Genomic DNA, 27,171 nt, shown 5'->3' with positions numbered 1-27,171 from the left:
ATTAGACTATCGGGAATTGATGTTAACAGTCTTCAATCAATGAACAGTGTTTGTTGATTCCTGTTATTTTGGTGTTGTGGTTTGAGTTGTTTTTTCCCTCCCTCTTTTGATTTGTTGGTTTAAAGTGAGTTATTCCTTGTGTTTTCATGGTGTGGTTAATCTTTTCATGTTGAAATTTTTGTTTTGGCACTTCTGTAGAACTGGATTTCTAGGTAGATACTGTTTAAATTTGGTTTTATCATGGAATGCCTTTCTTTCTCCATCTATTATGATGGATATGTTTGCTTTGTATAGTAGTCTAAGCCAGCATCTGTGTCTTTTAGAGATTATATAACACAAACCAGGCCCTTTTTAGAGTTTAGCATCTCCATGGGAAAGGCAGGTATTGTTCTAATAGGTCCTCCTTTTTATTTTACTTGTCTTTTCCTTAAAGTTTTAATATTCCTTATTCTGTACATTGAGTGTTTTGATTATTGTCATTTGCATTTTCTCTTCTGGTCCAGTCTATTTGGTGTTCTGTATGCTTCTTGTACCTTGGTAGGCACCTTATTCTTTAGGTTAGTCAATGTCTATTATTTTGTGGAAAATATTTTTCTGTGCCTTTCTCTTTCCTCTATTCCTTTTTGCAGATTTGTATTTTCATAGCACCTCACATTTCCTGGATGTTTTGTTCCTGGATTTTTTTTTTTTTTTTTTAGATTGAACACATTCTTTGACTGAGGGAACCACTTCTATTTGTTTTCATTACCTGAGATTCTCTCTTCCATCTCTTGTATTCTGTTGGTGAGGCTTGCCTGTGAGGATCCTACTCAAGTTTCTAAATTTTTCATTTCCAGTTTTACCTCTCTTTGGGTTTTCAATTCCACTTTAATTCCAATTCAAATCAATTTTCATATCTCAAAGTATTTGTTTTGTTCTATTGTTTGTATTTTCATGGAGTTCATTAACAGATTTATTTATATCCTTTAAGGTCTTTGACACAATCATAATAGCTCTTTGGCATTCTTTTCATGTGCTTTAGCTATATTGCATTTTTTCAGGCCTACTATAGTAGGAGTGATGAGCTCTAGTGGAAAGATATTGCCCTGGCTGTTTTGATTGTGTATTTATCCTGGCTTCTAGGCATGTAGGCTTGAGATGATTGTAATTCTATGTGCTGATACCTGGTCATGTCTTTGTTGGGTGGTTGTCTGGTTCCTTGATTTCTGTTGCTCTCTCTGGTTCTTAGGAGACTGTAGTAGTTGTCTAGTATGGAATGCTGCTATGTATGTTCATGAGTATAATGTGTTTCTAGGTATTGGGAGCTGATGCAAGGAATCAGGATAGGCTAGAAGTGGGGTGGGTTGAGAAGGTCTACATGTGGACAGAAATCTGAATGTGCCATGAGTACATGTGCAGATTCTGTGCAGAGAGTAGGAGAGGCTTCAGCTGTTACAACACTGAGGATAATACCTGGGTAAAGGAGTTGGAGGACAGGAAGGAGAGAGAAGATAGCCTACCTGATTCCTTAGTTGGAGTGACTGGTGGGACTTCAGGGAGTACCTCCTGGAGTTGGAGACTTAGACAAAGGGCACAATCCACAGTCTTAAATAGTGACTTTCACCCACTTGTCATTCTACCCATACATTTCCCTTCTTCTGTTCTCAAGCAAAAACTCTAAAAAGATATTACATCTAAAAAATGTTTTTGTTCTTTTCTTTCATGTTTATTGAGAGTATCCCTACTTTTGTGAAGTAGAAAGTTTATTTGTCACTGTTCATTAATTTTGTAAATGTTTATCCAATGTCACATATCATATAGCATAGCATAAAACATATAGTATACTAAGACATGAACCAGGAACTGTTGTTGGTGTATATAATTATAAAATAAGTAGGGCAGTTAAAAAAGTGAAAAAGGAACGATAAAGCTTATAGTAAATAAAAGTAAAGATAATAAAAGTACTACCATGCAGCACTCCAAGAAAACACAGTATTTTCCCTTGGGATTTGGAATTAGCATGACAACTACTTATGGGGGTAAAGGCTGTGAGGAATCTTTAAGGGATGATGAGATATCAGTGAGTGTGATGAATAACATTGGGTGAAATAGTATATAAGTGTAGTGGAGAAAGTCAGATGAAGGGCAATGGCTGAAAGAAGGGTGTTGAGTCCAGAGGTGATATGCAGGAGCAGCTGAGCCCATACACATTGTGTGTGATGATAGGGATGATCCCATCACAATGTTCAGATCAGACTCTGCCTTTATTACCCTCCTTTCACCTTCTGCAGTCTCAATGAGAAAGACTGGAAATACTAATGGCCACAATTAGATTAGTACTTTCTTGGTTTTTGTTTTGTTTTTTTTCTCCTTCCTGAGATAAAAATTCTTAGGAATTGGGTGAGAATTGTAAAAGTTACTGGGCACACATTCCTTATAACTATACTTATGGTACACTAAATGCTGTGAAGCTCTTTCTGACCACTGGTATTAGTTTTATAATAAAGGTTATTTGCCAGGAGCTCTTCTAATCTCTCTGACCCACTCTGCTCTCCTATTTCACTGTACTCCTAGGCAGTGTTGCCTGGGTACTATTTATTATTCTCTAATTTTTCTACATGTTTTTGCTTTGTGTCTTCACTGGATCATGAACACTTCTTGGAAGGGTCAGTACACTATTGTCATGCTTGTGTAGCTTTCTGTGGAACTGATAGGACTCAGGATACACACTAGCTAATGCACTCACTGAGCATTAGCTGACCAGTGTTTCAAGTGGAGTGAGTAGCAAGAGCTGCAAGCCTGTATACTGGTTAATGGAGGCGAAAATAATGCATAAGCCTGGGAAACTGGGAAAAACCACCCTGACAACTAGGTTGCTCACTTATAATGTGAATGTTTATTTGATATCTACTATCAAATATTTATCCATTCAGATTTATTATTATAATTTGTATGACAGCCTTGTGAGTTTTAGTAAGAGGATGAGATTCCCAGAGGTTCTCTATCATACTGTTACCGACCATGGAGGGGCTAAGATCCATATCTATAATCTCTCAACTAAGTGTGTGCTCTTTCCCGAAAGTACCTTCCACTGACATATGAAAAGGAGTAGTAGTAATTTTCATTTTAGGACTAAGAGAATGGGTAAGGCAGAACAATTACTAAGTGAACAAATAAGGTAGAAAGAAGAAGAAAAAGGCATACTTACAGAGTTAATCAAGGAAATATTAGGGGAGCTAACAATGCAAACCAAATTGACTAATTTAGATTAGAAATTTCTATGAAGTGTCAAAAGTCCCAAAACAGATCAATGCTGAGATTTTTCAGGTGCGCAGCATACTTTTTCTTTTTACAAGGGATATGGGAATGCTTCAATAAGCATTAATTATTGAGAGGCAAATGCTCTGAGAATAACAAAGCATTTGAGTTTTTATATCGTGTTTCAAGGCACAATATCCATGCTTTATTCCCTTGTGACAGAATCATTGCTTGGCTCTCTTGTACCAAAATATTAATAAACCACCTTCATGCCATGTTCTTTGCCAGATCCTGTCACTAGCCTGAATGAGTGCTCCACAAAAATTTGCTTTCTTTGTTGTACACCTTTTTTTTTTTCAACAGGTATCTACTGAGAACCTGTAATGTTCTGGTACACTTTCAGAATTCTGGAATACGCTATTGAAAAAAAGCAATCATTCCCTTTTTCTTCTGAGACAAGGACTTGTTACTATGCAGCTCTGGCTGGTGTGGATCTCACTACATAGACCATGCTGGCTTCAAATTTACTGCCTCTGCCTCTGCCTCTCTAGTAGTAGTATTACAACCATGCACACCATGCTCAGCAGTAGTCCTGCACCTTAGGAAAGAATGAAGGTATTGGAGTCTGCAGGTGGGAGGATATTGAGACAGTTGCAATTCAGAATGGGCAATTCTGGACAGGCCTCAAGGAAAAAATGAGATTTTTAAACAAAAATTCAGACAAAAAAGCTGAGGAAATCTAGGGAAATAGCATTCCAGGCAAGGAAAGTCACCAGGGAGAAGGCCCCTAGGTGCAGTTCTTCTGACATGTTTGATGAACAGTAAAGTATTTGGTGCATTGGACAGAAACAGATGAGGCCAGTAAGAGATGAGCTGGACTGGGAAGAGTGGACAGTGTAAGAAGACAAAACAGGTAGATACATGTAGACCTTGGAAGGACGCTGGTTTACATGGAGGGGGAAGAATTATGGGAGTGATATACCCTAATATTATCTATGCTTCAAAGTCAATAGTGCCAAGCCATATAATTATTGTTAGAAAATAATTCAAAAGGGGGAGATTAGGCCTGTTGGTGCAGATTTGTAATCCCAGCTATTCAGGAGGATGGCAAGTTCAAGACCAGACTGGGAAATTTAATAAGACCTTATTTCAAAATTAAAAAAAAAAATGAAAAAAAGGACTGGAACTGCCTCTTGGCAGTCAGGTGCTTGTCTAGCATCTGTGAGGCCCTAGATTTGATTCCTATAACAACCACCACCAGAAAACAACACAAATAGTGAAAACAAAGAGGAAAACAGCCTACCATCCAAAACATTAATAGTTATTTTCCCTTAGATATGAAGATGTGTTAATTAAGCTTCTTACAGTAATTAACAAATATTTCATCAATAACCTTGATTTTAACATAAGTGAAAATACTTTGCTTATATAGACTTAGAACCATATTTTCATCTCATCATTAACTTTTAGTTACTAAAATGAAAATACAGATGACCTTTCACAGTATATCCAATCACTAGAAATCAAGTATCTTAGTAAAATATGTTGTTAGAGAGTTGCTTTCACACACAGAGCAGCAGGCCTTTCTGGATAACCAGAACTTTGGATTTAACTGGAGGAAGGGAACCTCTTTGTGGAGTACATGTTAGTAGTCTCCGCTGTGGGAGATAAGAGGTCCAAAGAGTCCACTTATAAAAACTAGAGCTAGAGCAGGAGCCCAGCTTCAGAGCATCTGGGATCAGATAGGCCAGCAAATACAGTTGCCATATCCAGAGGGCATGGGGGAAAGCATTTGAAAGACCCCAACTCAAGCCTAGCCTGATACCCAACCAGCATGTATTTGAAAATCACTCTGGCCACACACACAGCTCTGGGAAAAAGAACATATAAAATGGTTGGTCATGATGACCAGTCTCTGGAAGTTGTTATTATTACTATTTTCCAAGGAATGTTATTATCCTCAACAACTGTCTGGTTTCTAAAAATTATTATGGATTACCCTGCTCCATAGCACCCAAGCTTTGAAAATAAGTAAAAGTCACTCTGTTCCCGGAAAAACCACTAGCTGCCCCATGGCCTTGCAGGTGTAAAAACCAAAATAACATTCCAAACCGCTCGTGGGCAAAATTGTAAGTTCAGTTCCCAACCAATCAGTAAATGACTCATGTATGTTATAGCCAATCAATCTGTTGTCACACTGCTGTCTAGTGACCAAAAAGTTATAAAAACTGTTTGCTTTAGAAACTTGGGGTTGTGCTCTTCTCAAAGAAAGACCCCAACTCATTGGAATAAAATCCTCTTGCTTTTGCATCCAACTTGTGTCCTGTGAGTGATTCTGTGGGATTCGTCTCCCGAAGTTGGTCCCTCTTTTGGGACCAACACATTGATACCTAAGACAAGGAGGCTGAAGATAGCTGAGCTGCTTCATTGCCGACCTGATTTTTCTGAGACCCATGCTGCCATCGCAATTACCACTATGTGTGTTAAACAATATAAAGGTATTTTTCCACGTATCTGGAGCCAAGCAGTTCAAGGGCAGGGTATCATCAGGTCTGGTCTCTTTTGAAATATCTCATCTTGGCTTGGAAATCATTTCATTTTCTGTGTTCAGGCATAGTCCCTCTAGGTCTATACTGCATCTGTATCTGTGTCCTAAACTCTTTTTGAGAGGACACCAGTCATACAGGATCAGGTCTTCCCACATGCCCTCAGTTATCTTAATCATATATCTTAAAGACCTTATCTGCAATACAGCCACATCCTGAGGTTTCTACACAGAAATTTTAAGTCTGTATCACCTACTTTCAATATCCAAATGATCTTGCTGGTGAAACAAACCTCTGGGTAGGAATATTCAGTTTTGGGTTGTTTTTCTTTTTTAAGTTCTAGAAACAGGGGGACCAGAGTATACCTTTGTTGTGGTAAGGGGGACTTGTTTTTGCAAACTTTGACATTTTAGAAATAATTAGACCAAAATCATTGAGGGAAACTAAGAACTTTACCTTCTCATGTAGTCTTAATTTTCAACTGGCCTCTCAAATCTTCATGTACATTCATTCTTTGCCCATGACTAAGAGCCAAGAAAGCTGCCCAGACAAGTGGGTAGATTTGGATGCCTGGTTAGCACCTTGCATGGAAATTGTACATATGAGGAAACTATAACTACACCAATCTAGAAACCTGAGAGGCAAAGAGAGAGGCTTTCACTTTGGGTGGAGATGGAGATAACAGGCACTTGTTTCACACACATCAGATACAACACACATGGAATGTAGTAAAGTTTGGGTTGAATTCCTTTAGAGCCAGAGGGAGATAAACCATAATGTAGTAGACACAAGCTCCAATGCTACACACACAAACACATGCACACATGCTCAGTGATGGTAGATCAAAGAGAATATGAACAAACTTCTCTGGGTCTCAATGCAATAAACATCTTCATAAATACTTGTTAGATTCTTTTTGATCTAATAGCTAGATGGGACCAAAGGAGTTAGTTAGGAAAATTAGAAATTAATCTAGTGAAAACTACAGCAGCAGAAAGAAATTGGTCCCAGAGTAACATAAAGTTGCATCTTCAGCAACAAATGTCCAACATGTCACAAGTAATGAGATTTAGTTCTTGGCATTGCAATAATATCTTATTAAAACAACATAGAAGTAAAGCATTTTCTTTCATTTCTAGCCAGTGATGAAATCACGCCTGAACTCTCAGCAGTAGAGTCTTTTGTGAAGCTTAAACATTTGTTATTGCCATAGAAGCATGCTGTTGACATTTCTGGTTGCTAGGCACATCATATTCTTGGAAGCATATATAATAGCATTCTGTTGGCTCAAATGTGAAACTTTTTAATGAGCAGGATTCTGTTTTTACATGCTGTACCATATTAGAAAGATTAGATTTACCATTTAAATTATACACAGAAAATTTAAATTCAGAGAAACATAAACACTAGTATTTAAAGACTTACATCCAAAAAAATGTTTCTTGTATGCAGTGTCATTAAGGAACAACAACAAAAAATTCAAAGCCCTGAGACAAAGACGCCATTGGTAGGGAAATGTCTGACTATAGTGTAATAGTCACACAACAGAATGCCATGGAATCATTAAAACTAGTAATATAAGTATATTAATTATAAGTAATATAAGTATAATTATGTAAGTTAGCTTGAAAGAATTTCTACCATGTGTTGTCAGGTGAGGATAGAAAGTTATCTCAAACTATGTATATGCAGCAATGTTCATAGTCTGCTACTTACAATAATAAAAAATGGGGAGCAACTAGTGTCCAGAATAGGCAATCCAAATGTATGCTCCCAAAGACCTGTTATTCCACTTTAAATACGATGGAAATTCTGACAAATGTTACAAGATGAATGAAGACATTGTGCCAAGGGAAATAAGACACACACACACACACACACACACACACACACACACACACACACACACACACACAAATAGTATATGATCCTATGTAGAAGAGGTAGTTAGAGTACCCAATTTATAAAGACAGAGAGTAAAGTGTTATCTGTTTGAAATTGGAGGGAAGGGGAAAGTGGTAGTTTCATTCATATATGGCTGCACATTTTCAAGATAAAAGAGCCATGAAGTTTTTTTGCACAATTTGAATGCATTTAACACTATTTAACCCTGTACAATAAACAATTAACATAAACTGGAAATGGTGGTGCCTATCCTATCAGAGGCAGGAGATACCTAGTTCCAGGGCATCTTCAACTACATAGGGAATCCAAGGTCAGCCTGAGGACTTGAGACCCTGTGTCAGACTGACTCTCTCTCTCTCTCTCTCCCTCTCTCTCTCTCTCTCTCTCTCTCTCTCTCTCTCTCTCTCTCTCTCTCTCTTTCCCCCCTGTGTGGTGTGTGTGGGGTGTGTGTGTGTGTGTGTGTGTGTGTGTGTGTGTGTGTGTGTGTGTGTGTGTGTGTGTGTGTGTAAACATATGTATTATCCGATGCAGAATTGTCAGTTATGCAGAAAAGCTGCAAGGCTACTACCAGGCTGTCAAATGAATTTCCTTGTGTAAATGCTTTTACATCAATAAAATAAAAGACACACACTCTATATGGGAACAAATGGAGTTCACAGAGTAAAGCTGCCATTTGTAGCTGGTAAGATCTTAAACTATATCCCTAAGCACTAAGGGGCAGGGGTGGAGGGCTACAAAGTCACATGTAATAAACTTTACAAGGGCAGCACAGAGATTCAGCTTCCTTACTGAACTTATGGTTCGAAGAAGAACCTGTTTCATTGCACAAATTTATAGAACTCTGTCACATTTCCACTCAGAAGAATTAAACGCAACTGATTTAATATTTACAATGATAGGATTTCTTTTTGGTTGTCCCCAAAGAATTAGAGTTAGGGAAAGGGGTAGTCGTTCTTCCATAATCTCATGTGATGTGGAATGTTACCAGGAACACACATCTCAGTTGTAATTCTTTCACATGTACAAAGTTGAGTCAGCCAGAGGGTACCCAAAGTCATTTTCCAGACTGAAAAGATGGCTCAGCAGTTAAGAGCACTGGCTGCTCTTCCAGAGGACCCAGGTTCAATTCCCAGCACCTACATGGCAACTCACAACTGTCTGTAACTCAAGTTCCAGGGGACAGAGCACCCTCACACCAATGCACATAAAATAAAGTAAATTATTAAAATAAAACAAGTATTTACCATGTTGTATGAACCTAGTGAAATCTGTTGCCTAGAAGACATTACAGTAACTACAGGTGTCCAATACCTTTCAAAACAAAAGTGCTGGTAAAAAAAGCACTATTACCTTCCCTGGTGGCCTAAAAGAGAATGTCCTCTCTTAGTCTTGGGTATTTGAATACTTAATTCCCAGCTGGTAGCATTCTTTGAGTAAGTTTAGAAGGTGTGGCCTGACATGTAAAACACAATTGTTTCTAATTTAAATTTTAAAAAAGGAGAGGAGAAAAAAAGATTAAGGTGTGGCCTCACTAGAGGAAGCATGTCGAGAAACAGGCGCTGAGGTTTCAAAATGTTGCACGATTTGCACTGTGCTCTGTCATGTTTGCAGTGCAAGATGTAAGCGCTCAGCTGTCAGCTCCAGCTGCCACGCGCTCTGTCATCTTGGACTCCTATCCCTCTAGAATGGTGAACTCAAGCATCCTCTACTCTGTAAGTTGCCTTGATTCCTGGCGTCTTATCACGGCAACAGAGAAGGGATGAATACACCTTCTGATTCTGGTTCTCAGCCAAGATTTAGAAATTCTAGACTATCAAAGCCACATTAAAACAATTAATAAATTGGTTAATAAAATTTAAAAAATTATTGAGAAATAAATGGATACCTTTTACCACTTGGGATCCAACACTCAATATTAATAACCTGGAACACGCTGTACCACTCCAGCAATGGAGAACTCCAGGAAAATGCTTGAGTCTCAAATGCCCTGAATAAAGTTTCCAGGCTGTGCAGACACAAAAGTGGCTTCAGTATAAGGAAATGATTCACTTTTCCAAACATGATAGAATTTGATTATATTCCCAAAACATTAAGTTTAAAGTATCAATTCTATATGGATAATTTTATATTAAAATTTTAAGTCATTAATTAGGCTCATATTTAGTTTACAATTTTATAATTCTAAAATTTTATAATTTAAATACATGAACATAACTTCATAATTTCTTAGTGTTCAATATTTATTTTTATAGTTTAGAAAGAAAAGTTCACACTTTTGGGATTTGAATTTAACTGCATTTTTAATATTTTGATAAATACTACCAAAAAATTGTGTGATAATTTTAATAAGGACAACCAGTGGCTTTACTGAAGTAAATATTTGTAACAATAATTGTATTCAATGACCATATAACAATAATTATTTAATTGTAAGTTATAATTATATAATTAAATTATATGGTTAATAGTTATATAAATCACAGACAGGTATGGTCAAGCATGCAGATAAGCCCCATGCAAAAACATCAGGTTCAAGCCCAACTCGTTCTACATATTGAGTTCCAGGCCAACAAAAGCTACATAGAAAGATCTTGTCTCAAAAAATTAAAATAAAATAAGTATGTATCTTTATGCTATTAATCATTTAAAACCAGCCTTCCACCATAAAACACCAGGCAATAATACCTGTGGCTGGAAATCTGCCAAGTACTGTGTCACTGAACCACATGCTCACTTTCTAGACTAATCTTAGAAAAACTGTGGCTCTATCCATCTTTTAATCTGTTGTTATGAACATACATTCAACGAGGTAGAGAAAAGAACACGTTTTATTAAACAATTTGTTAATTTGATTCACAGGCTCTAAGTACTTTAAGAATGGTTTGTAGCCCCTTATTATTTATTTATTTACATTGACCTCAGGCCACTCAACTCTTTCAGTAGAACTTATAAGAACCCAAAAATGTGGGTATCTTCACAAGGCTATAAGTTGTCACTCAAGATATATGACTCCCAATTGGACCAATAGTTCAAGCAAAAACCCTGCTTTGGGTTGATATAAATAAACTTTATTTGCACTACCAAAAAGTAAATATTCATTTTTATATCAGTCATCATAATTAACACAACTTCTGATGTTCTTTTTAAAAAGAAGAAAAATTAAGATAAGTTTTCTTAACTTAGGCATTTGATAAATGCTTCTAATGCCAATTTAAATACCAGAAAAGTGTGCATTCACCTTTGCAATATTTCAAGTGTTAAACTGCCCTAGAGTACAGATTACAATGAACTATTATACTCTACAATATTTTTAAATGGTATTTTACAGCAAATCAGAGTAAATGTAACACGCAACCACCATATATTAGAGGTATAAAAATTAAGATTTTTGCTATTTAGCAATTATTTCTCATGTCTTACAAGGTTATAATTAAGACAACATTTAACTCTATTTTGGAAGGCTGCCATTATCCCAGTGAACATGGCCTGAGCCTTTTCCTGATGTCAACTGTATCATAACACACTGTGAATGAATAAAATAGAAAGGAAATTTTTCTTGCTATATCTGGTGCCTGGGTACTGTTTATATTGGCTAAACAGCAAAGAAGTGTTCTCATCAATCCTACACTTCCGTACACACCTCTTAGATCATGACATACCCCTAATAATGGTTGTGTCTGCCAGAAACCAAACCAGTATCTACATTTTAATGCAGTATTCAAATTAAGGGTATACATATGAGCTCAATCAATATACAATGTATTTGCTATTTGAGGTGGCTCAATTATCTCTGTTGTCTATCAAGTGATTGGAATAATTATATAGAAAGATGAACTGCAAACTCCTTTATCTTTACCACCACCTTCAATTGGAATGAGGAGAATGGAAATTGTAGCCTTAATATATCCTGTTGTAGTGAAAAATAATGGAAGACTTTGTTTGAAAGTCACTTACCAACTAATTCCATTTTTTGCTGCTCCCAGACTTTTCAATTGTCTAGACCTGTTTCCTTTCTAATAAGCCAACTTCCATCAGGGCTGTGAGTAGAACACAGAGTGCATCCATCCATTTATCAGCCATCTGCTGGAGTACCTGTCAAAGAATACCTCCACTCTGTTTCAAAAAAGGGTTAAAGCCTGTGTCTTAGTTACTTCTTTTGCTGAGATAAGCACTATGACCTAAAGCAATGCAGGTTGGAAAGGGCTTATTTAGATTACAGGTTAAAGTCCACCATCAAAAGAAGCTAAGGCAGGACCCTGAAGGCAGGAACTGAAGGAGAAACCATGGAGGAATGCAGCTTACTGGCTGGCCTCCTCTTCTGCCTTCCTCAGTTGACTTCCTTACAGAACCCAGGACTGCCTACCCAGGGATAGCACTGTCCACAATGGGCTGAACCACCCTATATCAAATAGTAATCAAGAAAATGCCTGACAGACATGCCCATGGGTCAATCTGAGGGAGGCAGTTCCTACTCGGTAGAAGTTCTCTCTCCCCAGGGGATTCGAGTTTGTGTCAAGCTGACAAAAACTAACTGGTATAACCAGTGTTTAATCACCTATCCACCTTAACTTGCCAAATTTTGCTTCTTGTCCAGCATCAGTGACTGGAGAAGACTAGAGCAGACTAGAGCTGAGATGACTAAGCATCTTGCCTTGTTTGGAGCATAGGACTTTCAATACTTAAGATATACCCAGAGTACACCATTGCCTTAACCAGAAAGTCAGTTAGATTCTTACAAATTCAATACAACATGGCATTTTTTTTTTTTTGGTTTTTCGAGCACAACATGGCATTTTAAGCCATACCTGCTGCAAATCATACTAACACATTACCTACATGCCTGTCACATACAAGTGCAGCCCTAGGAAGAAGGATGTTGTGTAGCTCTCCTAGTTTTTTGTTACCTTGATACTAGTTATATGAGAAGAACCTCAGTCAATGCCACCATCATATTGGCTATGGTGTATTTTCTTGATTAATGATTATGAGGAAGGGCCTAAATTACTATATTCAGTGCCAGTCTCAGGCTAGGCTGCGTAAGAAAACTGGCTGAGCAAGAGAAGCAAACCAGTAAGCAGCACTTCTCCATGGCCCTCACTTCAGTTCCTGTCTCCTGGTTTTTGCTTTGAGTTCCTGCCCTGACTTTCCTTCATGATGAAACAACTGAAAGTCGAAATAAACCCTTTCCTATGGAAGTTGCTTTTGGTCATGTTTACCCAGAGCAATAGAAAGTAAACCATGACAAAAATTGGTACCAAGAGTGGGGGGATAATGTGTCAAACCTGACCATGTTATTTAGGGGAGGATTGTGGAAGGAGTTTGACACACTGGGCTGGAAAATACAACAATGAGTGTTGAGGGATTAAAGAGCTATTGTGGAAATTTGGAAGATGACTGAGAACAGTGCATTATCTTGGAGAAATGGAGCCTGGCTTGTGACACTTCAAAGGGAAATGATGTGAGAAGAATCTGGTGTATCTATCTGGTCATGTGGAGCTGAAGAATTAGCTATGGTTAACCATAGACCAATACCACTGAAGTGAAACTTTCACTGGGACAAATGACTCTGGTTAGCTGGAGTTAAGTAAGACATGATTGCTGGGCATTGGTGGCACACGCCTTTAATCCCAGCACTCGGGAGGCAGAGGCAGGTGGATCTCTGTGTGTTTGAGACCAGCTTGGTCTACAAGAGCTAGTTCCAGGACAGCCTCCAAAGCCACAGGGAAACCCTGTCTTGAAAAACAAAAACATAAACACAAGTCAGACATGATTATGAAGACGCTAGCATCATTGAAATGGAATTTTCTGGGAGTATTTCCTCATGGTCAGCACACAGAAGCTGAGGTCCAGAGAAGGCCAAGGCTGCCACTCATGCTGTCAACTGAATTTGGTAATATATAAAAGTCTTCAAGGTGACATGGGTGTTGAGTGCATGTGGGGGTCATGAAGGATAGTTGATGTTTGGCACCAGAAGATGACATTGATAAGGGTGCAGCCTCAGTTGCAATGACAACGCCAGGATTTATGGGGTCAGGGTGAGGAGCTGAGGTTTGGTACCATGTAGCAGTGTCAGAATCCCTGAAGAGGGCTTAAGAGGAGTATCGGTGAAGGTGCAGTCCAGTTGCAATGCAGACCCCAATATATTGCAGATGGACAAACCATGGATGACTGCCAAGAACAGCAGTGAGTGCCGACTGGTGTTGGCCTAAACCTACAAGAGAAGCTGCATGTTTGTGAATGACAGACCACAAGAGGCAGAGCTGCCTAAGCTCTTTGGAGACCAGAACATCATGAATAAACTTCAGGTACAAAACACTGAGCTATAAGATTTGATTTACATTGTTGGAGCTTGGTTTAGCTTTGATTTGATTGTAACTATGTCCTGATTCTTCCCTCTTGAAATAAGAAGGTATTTAACTTCTTTTTGATTTACAAGTGTCCATAAGTTGTAGACTTTGGATATTTTAAAAAGATTGAACTTTGAAAATGTTTGAATTTTTAAATACGGTGGGACTTTTAAAAGTTGGAATGTTTTATATTACCATGTTGATATTGGTAAACAAGTAAAGATTACTATTTAGTATTGTATTGATATGCAAACTGACAAGGGTTTCAATTGTCCTGGTTAGTTTGGTTTTTTGTTTTTTGTTTTTTGTTTTTGTCAACTTGACACAAACTAGAATTATCAGGGAAGAGGAACCTCAGTTGAGATAATGCCTCCATCAGATTGCCTATAGGCAAGTCTGTAGGGTGTTTCTTGATTAATGATTGATGTGGGAGGGCCTAGGTCACTGGGTACCAGGGCAGCTCTGGACAGGTGGTCCTGAGTTCTATAAGAAAGCAGGTTTAGCAAGCTTTGGAGAACAAGCCAGTAAGCAGAATCCCTGCATGGTCTCTGCTTCTGGTTTTGCCTCCATGTTCCTGCTTGAGTCCCAGTCTTGACTTCACTTCAGCTATAAGCTGAAGTAAACTTTTCTCTCATAGTTGCCTTTGGTCATGGTGTTTTTAATCACAGAAATAAAATGCAAAATAAAACATCATCCTTGAAAAAAATTTTTATAACTTTCAGTCTTCTTGAAAGTTTCCATCTGTAGAAATACCAACCTAAAGAGTGCTTAAGCATTTTGCCACTGCAATTTGTTTGGACACCACAAATGACCTCAAGGGAAGGATTCAATAGCATGCCATTATTATCTGGCCTTTTCAAGATTCATATATTTTCTCAATGCTAATAACTCCTCTGCTATATGCCTCTGATTTGAGCTAGTCCTATGCCTGCCTCCCCACCCACCCAGTCTCTTCTCTGGTAAACAGGAAGGTTTGCACTAAGTGACAGAAAGTTGAACGGGCCTTCCTAATTATTAGGTAGAGTACGTTTTGTCCAAATGATGTTTTCAAGCTGAAATTATTCATGTAATAAATATTTATCGAGTAGTCCCTATGTTATTAGCCCTGTGTTTAGTGCTGAATCTACAGGGTACACAGGCTAAGCAGTCTGTCAGAGCAATGAGGGTGTTGAGAGGTAAATGAGCAACTGTCCTATGATAAACATTTTGGACACAAAGTTCCCCAAGCTATGGGAGCACAGAGGAGGAACAACTAAGCCAGAGTTGGTGGTCATGGAAGACTAAGCAGACGGTTAGCTTTTATCTGTTTATGTATTCATTGATTTATTAAGCAAATATTAGCTAGGCAAATGTATATAAGGCACTATGTACACTGTTTCTATTAAATATTTTCATAATCTAGTGTGAATCTAATAAATCCTTATAATCTAGAATAAAAAGTATGTAAATAAAGATATACTTTTATGTTAAATGGAATAGTACAAGTTTATTAAGGAAGAGTTTACAAACCAGATGTATTCTATATTAGGGTTCTTAGAGAAACAGAACTGATAAAATGTATACATATATTCATTTAATATATTCTATATGCACTATGTTATTTATACTGTTATATGTAATATAATGTGTGTGTGTGTGTTTAGAATGGCTTACAGGCTGTGGTCCTGCTAGTCTAACAATGGCTGTCCTTTAATGGGAAGTCCAAGAATCCAGTAGTTGTACAGTCTACAAGGTTGGATGTCTCAGCTGTTCTTCAGTATATGCCAGAGCCCTGAAGAAGCAGGCTCTAACCTGTGAAGGATGAAGTTGCCAGCAAGAGCAAGCAGGGAAAACAGCAAGTGCTTCCTCCTTCCATGTTCTTCTGTACAGCCTGCCAGGAAAGGTTGTGGCCAGACTTAAAGTGGATCTCTCCACTTCAAAAGCTCTGGATTTAGGGTGAATCTTCTAATTTCAAATCATTCAATCAAGAAAAATCCCTCATGGGTGTACGCAGCTACTCAGGGTGAAGTTGACAATCAAGAACAGTCATTGTAAGTTCTGTGTGGAATTCTGCTTCACCTCCACAGGTTAAGAAGGAACTTGGCAGAATCAACAGCATTCCAGAATTATATAGAAATATGAAAGAATGTGAACAGTTGCCTGCAGTTCAGCTATCATGTGACCAAGACATGAAGAGTGATTGACAGTGAATGGACTGGAGATGATATGGGATTATTGACAGTCTTCTGTGCCATTTTAAAGGGGCAGGACTTAGTTTGGAACGTATACAAGGATATTGGCTGGTTTGGAGTCTGGAAATGGCTGTTTAGATTCCTGTTTCAAAAAGGTATTTTCAAGCTTGCAAAGACAGACAGGAAGAAGAAACAAGTTACTTGATCTTTATCTTGTGAGGTAACTATAACAGGATTTTTACTGGCACTTTATCTCTGGGACTGGAAAAATATTCCTGAATTAAGGGAAATCAACACATTGTCACAGTGGAATGTAGTTGGAAACTTCTATCCAACCCACTTTTGGAATCTGGTAACAGGGTTGGTTCTGATTAGCTTTGTATAACCGGTTGAATAGACTTTGTACCAACCAGAATCAGACCCTTTGAAGTATCTTCTTTGGGTTGCTGTGAAGATTAAATAAGACAATACATGTAAAGCCCTTGTCAAATAAGGTCTCATCAAATATTAATCAGATGTCCAATTTTTGTAGCAAAAAATTCAGTAAATACTTATTGAAAGTTGTACATATATAAATGTATATGCATGTATTTATGTATGCATATAGATATAATGTATGCTTGCTTTTCTTTTTTTTTTTTTGTATGCTTGCTTTTTGAGAGAGAATAAGGATCTAGGTTGACCTAGAGCTCATATTTAACCCAGGCTGGCCTCCACTGCTTCACAATTCTGCCTCAGCCTCTAGAGGGCTGGACTTACAAATTTGAAATACCATGCTCAGCTATTGTTTTTTAATGTATTATTGTACATATGCCCAGGAAGTAAACCAACTTTGTATTGAATTTTATGGAGTGTTAATTATTGTCTGTTTTCAAATCATTCTTTTTTTCTTTTTTTGATTTTTTTGAGGCAGGGTTTCTCTGTGGCTTTGGAGACTGTCCTGGAACTAGCTCTTGTAGACCAGGCTGGTCTCAAACTCAGAGATCCGCCTGCCTCTGCCTCCCCAGTGCTGGGATTAAAGGCATGCGCCACCAACGCCTGGCATTCTTTCATGTATTTTTTTTTTTTGTAAAACAAAACCTTTAAAGAATTCTTTATTTTCAAAGATCCACATTATTACAGCCACCCTTAATAGGTTAAAAAGTCTTATTCTCGATGAAGAAATGGGGTGGGGGTGGGGTTGCTAGTAGACCAAAGAGTTTTGTCAAATCACACATTGCCAGAGAAAAACCTCTGTAAGGTACATAGAATAATTTTGACCCAAATACTATAAACTAGACTTTGAACTGTGTTAATGGCAGGAACCTGATGTCTGCTGAATTGAAAACAACATGTAAGCTGTTCCAAACACTTTCTGGCTTATAATACTATATATAATAGCAAGTACTCAGTAAATAACGAACTATTATTAAAGCTTCAGGTTTTGATTAAAAGGTGTCTTAAATGAACCGTTTTCTCCCCATGGAAAATGTAAAACAAAGTCATTATCTCGAAGATAGTTTCAACCAGGGGCCTAGCCCATCTTGCTGGAGCAGCTCTCTGACCCACGTGATTTATGTCTTCCCCTTTAGACTGGAGCAAATGACTCTTCGCCGGCCAGACTTATGAGTCAACGGCCCCTGGGCGTTTCTGCCCTCTGTCAGCTGTGCCAGCCACAGCCCGTGCACCCAAACGCTCTCCACGTGAATGCACCAAACAAGGTTTCCCAGGTCCCCACCTCGGTCCCTTACAGAGAGCCTGCCTAAAAGATACAAGAGAAGGCGGAATCTCTCCTGCGCCCACCCCTCCTCCAGGGGCCAGCCAATCGCCTTGCTCCGTGCTGCACCCGAGGTTTGGGATTGGACCCGAAGAGGCCCGGCGCGGGCAGCCGAACGCAGGGGTGGAGCACGAAGCCCTGTCCATCACGTGCGGCCGCGGGCTCTCCCCGCCTCGCCGCGCGCCCCGCGGCGCCGAAGGGGGCGGAGCCCGGGAGCCGCCGCGCCTGCGCGGTGTGCCGTCCCCGGGAGCAGCTGCCGCCGCCGCCGCTGCCGCCGCCGCCGAAGCCGAAGCCGAAGCCGAAGCGACCTCCGCGTTCGGGAGTAGAATTCGGAATCCCTGCGCCTGGCTAACAATGAAGCAGAGTTCCAACGTGCCGGCTTTCCTCAGCAAGCTGTGGACGCTTGTGGAGGAAACCCACACCAATGAGTTCATCACCTGGAGCCAGGTACGGTCGGGGATTCGGTGGCCCCGGGTGGCCCTGTTGGGCCGGCTGGGCTGGGCGAGCTCGGCGGCTCCCGCGGCCTGCGCTGCGGCGTGCGGCCTCCCCCCGCCCCCGCCACCTCGCGCGGACCCCCGGCTTTGTGTGAGTCGCGAGCCGGGCCCGGCCGGCCGGCTGGCTCTGCTCGCCTCGGGCCGCGGTGGGGGAGGGGCGCCTGGTAACGGTCCCGCCGGCCGGCCCGGCGCTCGGAACCGGCCCCGCGGCCGCCGTTCTGCACACTCATCCCTCGTCGTCTGCTCGCTGCGGGCGCGGAGGTCGCGGGGCCGCGGGCGAGCGCAGGTCTTGTCTAAGGAAATAACCTCCGCGGCGGCGATGGCTCGCGCTCGCGTCCCGGCATCTTTTAGGATGGTTTGGGGTTAAAGGGAAAATGTACAGACTCGGACTAATGCTGCATAGAAATTAGCCGATCATTGTTTGGAGACCGGACCGTTTGTGTAATCGGCTTTCTAAAAATGGTTGTTTTAGTGAAAGTGCCAGTAGACCATGCTTGGTAACTGAGCGGGGAGTTAAAAACGAGTCGTTGGATTTCACTGAGTAGTTGCCGGCGGAGTGGTATGTGGTTGACTTGATCATTTTGATCCAGATTCTACTCATAAATAAAGATGACCTTAATCAAGCCCGGTATCTTGCCTGGTCTAAGTTATGCGTAAGATGGATGCGTTGCCTAGGTGACCCAAGGATTCCCTCCCCCCCTTCTAGTTCCACACAAAGATTCTTTGCAGCGTGATTATTTACATCACTAGTGCCTTTTCTTTAGTAGACACAATTCTTAGATTATTGGAATCACTTTATGAAGAGGGTATTTTCATGTGTACAGTTTTTGAGTATATGAAAACTAACAGTGTAATATGTTGCACTTGCCGTGTGTGAAATAAATGGTATCTCTTTGCGTGTTTTTTTGTAGTTGTTTTTAAAGTAGTTTACAGTTTTACGTGCTTTTAATAGTGAACAATAGAATACCTGATATTTTGACAACTATGTCACTGAATTTTGCCCAGTCATTTGAGTCTTTTGTTTTTTGAACCAATTAATAGAATTTACTTTTCTTGTGTAAGTATTGTCACCTAGGTGTCCCACCCCACCCCCTGCAGGTTGTGTAGATTAAGTATTTGATGAATTTGGTACATTTGCACAAAGAAGTGAAAATGAGAAAGGCAACTACCAGTGTGTCCTTAAAATAAACAGATGTCTCATGCTTTTCATCAGTCCGAAGGATTAAAGGTTGACAAGCCTGGATCGGTACAGACTGTTACCCAGCTGTGTTTTAACATTAGAGATTGGACTGAAATACTTTCCCCAGCAAAGCTGAGTTTATTGAACTTTCTTAGCTTGCACAAGGCTGTTTATCTGAGCTGTTTAAAAGAACCACCCAAATACATTGACAGTTGGTGCTAATTAAAGAGTATTTATTGTCTGTGTCATAAGTCTAATAAATTCACATTAGCCAGAACATTTTAATAACTTTCTTTTGATCGGTTTGAAATGTGCAGAATTTAAACCAATGCTTAAATATGAAGTCTTATTGCTTCTGAATGAAACAAGCTACTTAGTTAATCATCTCACTATTAAGTCTCAGTTTATATTTTAACTGCCCATTTCTAATACACCAATAGGATAGTCAGAATGTAAACTCAGGATATTTGTTCTAGAAGCACAATTGTTGCTTAATGTTTGATGAATCAATGAAGCTGCTACAAAATGTAATGGGTTTGGTTGGAATGGTATCACTGGTGTCCTGGGATAGCAATGAATGTGGCCCCAACACAATTGTATATGACAGAGTCATACTGTAAGGTCAAAGGTTGGGCAGTCCTTGTGGACTAATACTAGAAAAGTGTTTTGGAGATCATTTTGATTAGCCCAGTTCTTTTAAAGTTATTTCCAGGTTTAGGGGACTACAGTGCATATGTGTCTACAGGGTAGATGAGACTCCTAACAAGATTCTCAGCTCCCAACTCTCCTGCTATCTACAGTATATTTTTAACACAGGCTGGCACTATCTTTAGTTTTATATCAAAGTGTTGCCCACTACAACTAATAGGAAGTTCTGGATAAATGTTATCTAGAGCTAATCCTAGTTTCCTAGGGCAGATTTCTCTCATTTTTGCTGTCACAGATTTTTTTTCTAAAAAGCAGTGCCAATACTGAAAGGTAAAACTTTAAGCTGATGATAGATGGAAAACTGAAATAGTTATTTTCTCTTTTTTAAAGGATCCGTTAATCAATCAATCAATCATTGGTTTTTCGAGACAGGGTTTCTCTGTGTAACAATCAGCCCTGGCTGTCCTGGAACTCACTTTTGTAGGCCAAGCTGGCCTCAGAGTCATGGAGATCCACCTGTCTCTGACTCCCAAGTCCTGGTTTTATTTTTAATTGTGTGTGTGTGTGTGTGTGTGTGTGTGTGTGTGTGTGTGTGCACGAGTGCAGGTACCTGTGGAAGGCAGGGACAGTGTCAGATTTCCTAATGCTGGAGTTAGGGGCTCTCATGAGCCTACCCACAAGCAATGAGAGCCACACTGGGGCTCTGAGAGCCGAATGGCTCTTGACTTCTGAGGTCTCTCTCCAGGCCTCCTGTGATCTGACCAGCTTTTCCTCTTGTTAGCTGTGCATGAGGCCTTCTTCAGAGAGAATATTACCATTTTTAGAGGTTTCCAGTGTGGTAGATGTAAAGTATTTCCCTAAAGAGGCTTTGTGGTCATTTATATTTCATACTACTTGCTGTAATTGTGTTTCTTCATCTTTAAAAGTCTTTTGAAAATTATGATAACTTAAAATTGACAGGTTAATGTAGTGGTTGGATTAAAGGAGAATTAGCGGCTTCACAATGGTGTATTTGTTTTTCTTGGATCCTTTTATGTTAATATTTAATTAAAGGCCCCATTTGTTTTGACAATTTATTATTGGGCTATTTTAATCTTATTGTAGTTTCAAATTGTCTTCTCTTTCATGTTTTATGGAGAGAAATGTGCTTTTTCCTCTCTATTTAAATTTATATGGAATAAACTTTTGTGGATGATTTGAAGGATCTATCTCACTGTTGGTTGTTGTTGTTGTTTTTTAATTTATTTTGTTGCCTGGCATCTTTTATTAAATAATCCTTTGCTGGATGATTTATACCACCACCTTTGTGTTGCCCCTCCCCCTTTTCGGTAAAATAACATACATAAAATCAACTATTTTAGCTATTAAACTATTAAGTGTACACTTTAATTTTTTTTACATAACCATTTTTACTTCTAAGCTCTAGAATAACTTTTATCTTTCCAAACTGAAATTATAGTTTGCTTTCTATTGCTGTGATGAGATATCATGACCAAGGCAACTTATAGAAGAGTCTATTTGAGGCTTACAGTTCAGAAAGTGAGTCTGTGACCATCAGGATGAGGAGCATAGCAGGCACATAGGCATGGCACTAGAGCAGTAGCTAGGAGTTTACATCTGATCCACAAGCAAGAGCTAGCTGGAAAAAAGCTGCCACCCCCCCCCCCCCCAGTGATATACCTCCTCCAACAAGGCCACACCTCCCAGTCCTTCCCAAACAGTTAGTTCCACCAACTGGGGACCAATCATTCAAATATTTAAGCCTATGGTGGCCACTTTCATTCAAGCCAGTGCCAAGTGCCTGCCTGTTAGACAGTAATTGTCACCTCTCAATCCTGAATAACCCTCACCTCCATTCTATACTTACCTTTAAGAAATTGGCTTTTTAAAATACCTTCTGTAAGTTGCATTATACAGTATTTATTGCTCTAGGATGGTCTTAGTTCACATAGCAAAATATCCTTAGGATTCATCTATTTTGTAACATAAGTCAAATTCTATTTGAAAAATTGAATAATATTTCTTTGTATTTCTATAACACATTGTGTTCATCCATTGATCAGATGATGGAGACTTAAATTGCTTTCACTTTTTGGCTTTTATGACATATTACAGGGATCGTGTGGTACTGATATCTCTTCAGGTTCTTTTTTAGTTTTGGAGTGTTTATATAGAGTAGGAATTAATGACTCTTTTGGTAATTCTGTCTTTAGTTTTTGTTTTTGAGCAACTGCTGTATTATATTCTATAACACTTCACTGTAGTCTGTTCCACCAGCAATTCATAATAATTCAGATTCCTCCACACCTTCAGCACATTTTAGGTTTGATGCAAGCCAATCTAAATTGCTGGGAAAATAGTATCTTATTGTTTTACTTAAGTCTTCCTAATGTTTTGGGAATATTGAGCATCTTTCATGCGCTTATTGGCAGTTCCTCATCTTTGGAAAAGATGATATTCATATTTCTTGCTTTTTTGTTGTTTTTTTGCTGTATGTCACATATCTAATTTACAAATTTGCAGAAGTTTTTAAACTTAATATGGTCCCATATTTCTGATTTTGCCTGTATTTCACTGTTGTATTCAAGAAATCATTTCCAAAACCGTGTGTGTGTGTGTGTGTGTGTGTGTGTGTGTGTGTGTGTGTGTGTGTGTGTGTGTGTGTTACAGGTAGTTCTGGTGTGTGTGTGGTACAGGTAGTTCTGGCTGTCCTGGAACTCACAGAGATCAGCCTGCCTCTGCCTCCTGAGTGCTGGGATTAATGGTGTGCACTATCACCACCTGGACAACAATTGATACTAATGTGTTTAGGTTTTTGATCTATTTTGTGTTGAATTTTGTACGTGATGTCAGGTAAGAGTTCAGCTGTATTGTTTTACATGTGAGTATCTTGTTTTCTCAATACTAATCTAGAAGCCAGCCTTGCCTGATGGTTAACAGTGGTGCATCCTGTTGTAGCTCCTCATAGACTGTCAGGAAGATCACAAAATTGAGGTCTGCCTGGCTACAGAGTGAGTTCTAAGCCAGCCTGGGCAACTAGTAAGACTCTGTCTCAGAAACTAGGGCTGGAGAAATGGCTTTGTAGTTAAGAGCACTTCTTCTTGCAGAGGACTTAGGTTTGGGTTTCAGTACTCACATGCTAGTACACATGTAACTCAGTTCCAGGGGGTCTGAAGCATTCTTTTCACCCTCGTGAACACCAGGCATATCTGTGGTGTACATACAGATAATAGGCAGAACACCAATGCACCTACAATTAAATATCTCTTTTTAAAAACTAAAAGGGGGTTGGAGATATAGTTCAGTGGGTGAGTGCTTGCTTAGCTCTAAATTCAGGCCCCAGCATCACATGCTATTCAATTAGTTAATTTTGTAACCAGAAATTTTTCTAAATTTTTGTATAGTTTTTCAGTGTAGTATACTAAAATGTCGTTATATATGTTATGGATGGTGGTAAAATTGTGATTTCTCAATTTTTGTCTGTTTACATGAGCTTTAAAATAACTTAATAGTACTATCTGCATATTAGATCTTTTGTTTACCTAGTAGAAATTAATTCATCACAGAGTATGATGCAGCTTTTGGCTTGAGGCTGACACCTAGAATGTTCTTGTAGTTTGACTTGTAATTGTAGGATTTTTTTCCCCATTATCAGAAATAGATTGTTAAGTCTGAAGCTATGAAGAAAGACTTACTAGAACTGATTTAGATTCACATGTATAACTTTGTCAGAGGACTCAACTGACATTTCTGAGCTTTTTTTTTTTTTTGCTTTTTAGAATGGGCAGAGTTTTCTGGTCTTGGATGAGCAGAGATTTGCAAAAGAAATTCTTCCCAAGTACTTCAAACACAATAACATGGCCAGCTTTGTGAGACAACTAAATATGTGTGAGTATGACAGTGGTTTGCATGTAATGTTATTAACAACCACCGATTAAGCCAGTTTTTCTCACTAAAATAATAAGGTATGTTTCCATATAAGCTTTAATTTTTGACTTGTCTAATTTTAGTCATGTAAATTTGAATCTTTGTCAGATGGCTTCCGTAAAGTAGTACATATCGACTCCGGAATTATAAAACAGGAGAGAGATGGCCCTGTTGAATTTCAACATCCTTACTTCAAACAAGGCCAGGATGACTTGTTGGAGAACATTAAAAGGAAGGTGAGCTGCTGCTGATACATTAGCTACGTTACAGACCTAAGGCACAGCTATTTTGTTAAGCTGCTGGGTTGAAGAGTGTACAGAAAATGTCAGGTGTGGTGGTGCACACCTGTAATCCCAGCACTCAGGAGGCAGAGGCAAGAGGATTGCTGCAATTTGAGTCCTGCTCGGTCTAACTAGTGAGTTCCAGGCCAGGCCAGTTACTGGACCCTGTCTCAGTAACTCTCAATAATGACATATATAAATAATGAAAATGAATGTACAGAAATATAGGGAGATTCCTTATAGAGATGAACGAGACTAATAAATCTTTGATTAATTGTTCATCTGTTCCCAACACTTATTTCAGAGCTCAACTGTGCTGAGAGTAGTACAGTCTTCATTTTAACAAAAGAAGGAAAATATTCACTATATTGTGACAGAGGGTAGAGTTACCCATTGTAATGGGAGGGAAACTACTGCTAAAATGAGCTGTCTTTACTAAATCCATAGAACCCTGGTTTCAATTCCTGTCTCCAAGAAGTGGGAGGTGGTGGTGAAAAGGGGCAGGGGAATACCTATAGCCCAGTGGCTACAATATGTAAGTCTAATTAATCTAACATGTTTAAGGCCTTGAGTTTGATCCTAAATACTAAGAATAAAAACAAAAGGTGAAGAGTCCATGTAAGAAAATTACCTACCATGCAGCTGTATTATTACATAATTTTAATTAATGTGGATTATGATAATAAAGAGACTTGGAAATGAAATTTGGCAGAGGGGATAAAAAAGATCCTCATATTCCTGCTCAACATTTTATGAGATGGTTTACTCCTAAGTAGGATAGGGAAAGGGGGAAAAAATAAAGTGATTGTTCCTTGATTTCTGTTGTATTGAGCTATGACATTTGTTCTTGCTCTAGGATTTATGTAGAAATTTGTAACCATATCTCACTTCTTTACTAGGATACAGAGACTTCTCATGATAGGAAGTTTTGAATTACAATCATGGGGGCTTAGTATATATTTAATTTTCTAAATTTGTATTTTGGAAGGTTTCATCTTCAAAACCAGAGGAAAATAAAATTCGTCAAGAAGATTTAACAAAAATTATAAGTAGTGCTCAGAAGGTTCAAATAAAACAAGAAACTATTGAGTCCAGGCTTTCAGAATTAAAAAGGTAAAACATGTTATTTCCAAATATAATACTAATTTTATGGCGGTTGGGGTGTGTGTGTTGGGGTTTGGGGAGTGTCTGGTGTTTTACTTTAAGTAATCCTCAGTAGCCAAGATCAAAGATCTTTTTGTTTTCTGTGTCTGTTCCCTTTGCTTTTAGTTTGTAGCTGTAGACTTTGTCCTAATAACAGGTTTTAATTATGGTTGTCATAAGAATATATCATGGTGCCATGCAGCTGGTTTTGCTTATAGAATGGTAGATCTTTAAGGTAATGTAGTAAATACAGTTCTATGTAGATAATTTTCATATGACTTTCACATATAAATGAGGGCACACATTAGGAATCCTACATAACTGGTTGATTGTGTAGTAAATACAGTTTTACATAGATTAGTTTTCATATGATCTTCATACATAATTGACTTTCTTAAAATGTGTATCATTTTAAGATACTACTAGGCCTACTAGGAAAAAGTAGGTCACAGGAAATAAGAAAACACACACACAAACACACACAGAGTTGCCCTACTTAATACTGTACATAGACCCAGGAGAGGGTTACACAAACCTCTTATCTTCAAAACATGGCTTATCTTGTTTCACAACATTATTTTGTAGCTTTTTTCCTAATTGCCGCACTATTAACTTATATAGAGAGTTAGGTGCGTTTTATTCTTACATATCTGAGGTATTCCCTTAATAACAAAAGCCTGAGAGTAGATATTTCACACATTCTGTCTTACATTTTTGCTGTTAGTTGTTCCTAATTCAAATGTTTCCATGATGAGTGACTTTGGACTTTGATTCTTTGTTTGAATAAGCCTTAACCTTTTCAATTTTGCTTATATTATCTAACTAGTTGTGCTGTTTGCCTTATTCGTCTTCTGCTAATAGCATCCTTTAATCTAATTCAAGAATTTTATTATTTAATCATTCTTTAACTCTTAGAGGTAACCATCTTCTACCTCAGTAAACAGGTAGCAGCGTCTTAAAATTTGATTTTTGAAAACATACAATGATAATTTAGTAAGTATTGAAAGCAATTTCATTTTCTGAAACCTCTATGATTCTGCCCTTTTTGTTATAGTAATACAGATTACTTGAAGATAACTTTTGGGAGATTAATAGAAGTTAAAATAAGCCTTTGATAGTTGGATAATCCTTTTATGCTTTATTAGCTTGGCAATATTTAAATCTTGCCAGTTTCAGTTTTACAAAGTCAAGTAAGAAGGGAAAGCAATTATAGGTATTAGGTAAGTTATTGGACTCCTCCTTTAAAAACACCTTAGAGTTTTTAAAGCAAGTTCCTTGCTTTCTAGAGGGGTTGAGACAGATCTTTGGCTATTTTTGGGTCCTAAAAGACTTTAAATTTACTTTAATAGTTGCAGAGTTAATGGCTATGCTGTTGGGCAAAGTTCCTTCATCTATACAGCAAGATCCTGATTTTTATCTTGGCACTGTTATAGAAGTTGAAGTGATTCATACATGTAAGATGCTAAGCATAATGCCTGTAGCACGTCATGTGCTGATCAGTGTCCCTTTCCTTTGTTTCCTGAAGCAATTAAAAAG

The 27,171-nt window shown here is 38.6% G+C and overlaps 1 protein-coding gene across 3 annotated transcripts in view; it reads left to right on the top strand.

Moving 5' to 3' along the window:
• Positions 1-27,171, top strand: part of LOC100752741 (heat shock factor protein 2) — a 52,918-nt gene that overhangs the window by 10,910 nt on the left and 14,837 nt on the right. Inside the window, exons 2-5 of one of the 3 annotated variants that reach the window (XM_027398453.2) lie at positions 13,838-13,993; positions 24,064-24,172; positions 24,320-24,447; positions 25,481-25,605. In XM_027398453.2, coding sequence (XP_027254254.1) covers positions 13,916-13,993; positions 24,064-24,172; positions 24,320-24,447; positions 25,481-25,605 — 440 coding nt within the window. In that variant the 5' untranslated portion in view covers positions 13,838-13,915. Of the gene's footprint in view, positions 1-13,837; positions 13,994-18,190; positions 18,410-24,063; positions 24,173-24,319; positions 24,448-25,480; positions 25,606-27,171 lie in introns of those variants that run through there. The other 2 variants (XM_027398452.2, XM_027398454.2) reach the window with 2 other exon arrangements.

This window comes from Cricetulus griseus, chromosome 2, assembly GCF_003668045.3.
Source record: "Cricetulus griseus strain 17A/GY chromosome 2, alternate assembly CriGri-PICRH-1.0, whole genome shotgun sequence".
NCBI lineage: Eukaryota > Metazoa > Chordata > Mammalia > Rodentia > Cricetidae > Cricetulus > Cricetulus griseus.
The sequence above is the reverse complement of the archived record's forward strand: the minus strand, read 5'-3'. Positions and strand labels throughout refer to the sequence as shown.